This window comes from Gastrolobium bilobum, unplaced genomic scaffold (assembly GCF_033153095.1).
Source record: "Gastrolobium bilobum isolate Gb01-03AN ecotype WA unplaced genomic scaffold, APGP_CSIRO_Gbil_v1 utg20749, whole genome shotgun sequence".
Taxonomy (NCBI): Eukaryota; Viridiplantae; Streptophyta; class Magnoliopsida; order Fabales; family Fabaceae; genus Gastrolobium; species Gastrolobium bilobum.
The window spans coordinates 83701-87104 of NW_026895879.1; the positions used below are offsets into that span (position 1 = coordinate 83701).

The 3404-nt window shown below is 32.1% G+C and overlaps 1 protein-coding gene across 1 annotated transcript; it reads left to right on the forward strand.

The window, feature by feature from the left end:
* Positions 1–1854: 1854 nt before the first annotated feature.
* LOC133296585 (isoflavone-7-O-methyltransferase 9-like) lies at positions 1855–3083 on the forward strand. Its single transcript, XM_061495598.1, has 2 exons — positions 1855–2619; positions 2787–3083. The coding sequence occupies exons 1-2, from the start codon at positions 1855–1857 to the stop codon at positions 3081–3083; spliced, it is 1062 nt and encodes a 353-aa protein (XP_061351582.1).
* Positions 3084–3404: the final 321 nt, after the last annotated feature.

Genomic DNA, 3404 nt, shown 5'->3' on the forward strand with positions numbered 1-3404 from the left:
GAAAAATAAACATGTAGTTCACACACGAACACTTCAAAGATGAACAGCTTGACCAGATGACTTATGTCAATATGAGTTGACGAGCACGTAAAATCACGATTTAAAATACACTGATCAATTAGCTGTGAAGTTAGAAGGAAGAAGAAAAATGAATTTCACATTATCTAAAGAAATTGCAGCAACGTCGGATCATAATAGATACTAATTAAATAAAAATGTGATAATTAAAAAATACAAATAAGTAGTATTATTTAATTAAATCGGCAATTCTGATCAAGTAGTATTACTTAATAAAAAATTGAAAAATGATTTTACATCTCAAAAAAGTTATAATTAAATAACACTAGTAGGTCAGAAAAATACATTGATATTTTATTAACTAATTCAGCAACGTGTGCCAGGGGCCTATCAATAATAATAATACTGCTTTCTAATTCATATAATTAACATACTTAAATATTAATTCCAAATATTTTAATATAACTCTATAATTTAAATTAAAAAATTATAAACATATTTAAATACTTGTAAAAAAATAATATTAATTCTAAATATTTTAATATAAAAAATGAATCACATGTCATTATTGGACAAATAATATAATAAACATATAATGCTTGTGATAGTGGTGGTTTAGGTTCACTAAATGACATCTTTAGCTATAAATTAAATCAAAATTACTCGCATAATGCATAACCAAGATAATATTAGTGTTTGTAGGTACATATCTTATGTAAGTCAATAATCAACAAATTACTCAAACATTTCAAAATAAAATAAATCATTTTTGAATTTAAAAAAATGATATCCTTTATGAATTTTTTTTTGGAATTTTTTTTTTCTATGAACTGAGTCGGGTCACCGATCGAGTCATCAATTTTCACCAAAACCGACCGGGTTATATAGGTTCGCACTGGTTCCAATACTTGGCTGATCCATTACTTCACACAAACTAATTATATGACCGGTTTACTAATTCTCGAATAGCTCGGCTGGTCCATATTTTTTACAACACTGGTTATAAGTTTGGTAACCTGGTACGGAGTGGAACATTGGCTCGATTGGAGCGCATTTGAATCCATAGACAAAAGATGAGAAAAATAAACATGTAGTTCACACGCCACACTTCAAAGAAGAACAGCTTGACCAGATGAGTTAAGCCAATATGAGTTGACGAGCACGTAAAATCACGATTTAGTTATGTCTCGAATAGTTTGCCATGAGTATGTAACGTGATATTTAAAATATAGTAATCAAGTAGCTGTGAAGTTAGAAGGAAGAAGAAAAGTGAATTTCACATTAACTAAAGAAATTGCAGCAACGTCGGATCATAATAGATACTAATTAAATAAAAATTTGATAATTAAAAAATACAAATAAGTAGTATTATTTAATTAAATCTGCAATTCGTATCAAGTAGTATTACTTAATAAAAATTTGAAAAATGATTTTACATCTCAAAAAAGTGATAATTAAATAATACTAGTAGGTCAGAAAAATACATTGATATTTTATTAACTAATTCAGCAACGTGTGCCAGGTGCCTATCAATAATAATAGTACTGCATTCTTATTGATATAATAAAGAGAACATGACGCGGTATTGGATTCTTAAATATTCCAGAGAGGTATTCAGGACAAAAATTGCAGTGTGTATGTAACGTGATAATTAAATGATACTAATGAAGTAGGTCAGGACACGACATTGATATTTTATTAATTCAGCAACATGTGGGAGGTGCCGATCAATTAGTATATATAGCAGAAGCAGAGCAAGTTGAGTTCAGAGCAACAGAGCAAGTGACAAGTTCTGAACATAAACACACAACACAATCTGCATTCGATATCATTCTCATGGCTTCCATGAAAGACTTCAAAGCAAGTGAACTCTTTCAAGCTCAAGCTCACTTGTACAAACACATGTGTAACTTCATTAGTCCCATGTGTATCAAGTGGGCCGTTAACCTTGGCATACCTGATATCATTCACAATCATGGTCAACCCATTACTCTTCCCGAGCTTGTTTCATCTCTTCATGTTCCTCATTCTAAAGCTACTTGTGTCCAACGTCTCATGCGCTTATTGTCACTCAACGACTTCTTTGCAATCATCAAAACCGATGACACCAAAGAAGCATATGCTCTTACTCCTTCATCACAACTCCTTGTCAAAGGTACTGACTATTGTTTGTCTTCAATGGTTCAGTTGATAAACCACCCAACTCTTGTTGGTTTATTCCATCAGTTGGGTAAATGGACTTCTGGTGAGGACCCCACAATCTTTGAGACCGCATCAGGTCCTGGAGCCTTTTGGGATTTTATTCATCAAAATACCACGGATATGGAGAACTTCAATGAGGCCATGGAGAGTGATTCTCATATGGTAAGGTTGGCTTTGAATGATTGCAAATCAGTTTTTGAGGGCTTGGATTCTCTAGTTGATGTTGGTGGTGGAACTGGAAACACAGCTAAGATTATTTGTAAGGCATTTCCTAATTTAAAATGCACGGTGTTGGATCTTCCACAAGTTGTAGCAGACTTATCTGGAAATAATAATTTGAGTTATGTTGGTGGGAACATGTTCAAATCTATCCCTCATGCTGATGCAATTTTACTCAAGGTATGAGATGACTTGCTTTCTCTATACTTTCTACAAATACGTGGATGCATACTTATTAATTTTTCAAGTTTGTCACATTATTCGGTACATTTTTTAATATATAGTTAATCCTTAACAGAAGTGATTGACAGTCTTTCTAATCCTTAACTTGTTTTTCACTCTTGCAGTGGGTGTTACATAACTGGAATGATGATGATTGCATAAAGATACTTAGAAATTGTAAAGAAGCTATTTCAGGCAATGGAGGAAAAGTGATAATCATAGATGTGGTGATCAATGAAAAGCATGATGAGCATGAAATGACAGAAGTAAAGGTCCTTTTCGATATAATAATGATGACTTTGCATAATGGAAAAGAGAGAGATGAAAAGGATTGGAAGCAAATCTTTGTCAAAGCAGGCTTCAAAAATTACAAGATATTCCCTATGTTTGGTTTTAGGTCTCTTGTTGAACTTTATCCCTAAACCTTTGTTGTAATTTTCTAAAAATATTTTCACTTGTATTGCGTTAAATAAATTTCTAAGTCATCGATCCACTTGAGTTTTAACTCAAGTGCTAGGCTTGGAGTGAAATTTAGGTAGAAGTTGTAGGTTTAATTTTTATAAATCATAAAATAAAGCTTCATATAGTTAATATGAAGTGGATAGATCGATGATGATAGGGCAATTATAGCTTCGGTTCTTATATATAGCTTTGTAAGACTAGCTTGGTTTGAGGTCCTTTGTCTCCTAAGGAAACCTAAATCCAACTCTTGTTTCTTGTTAATTGGAAATTAAAATTTGGTT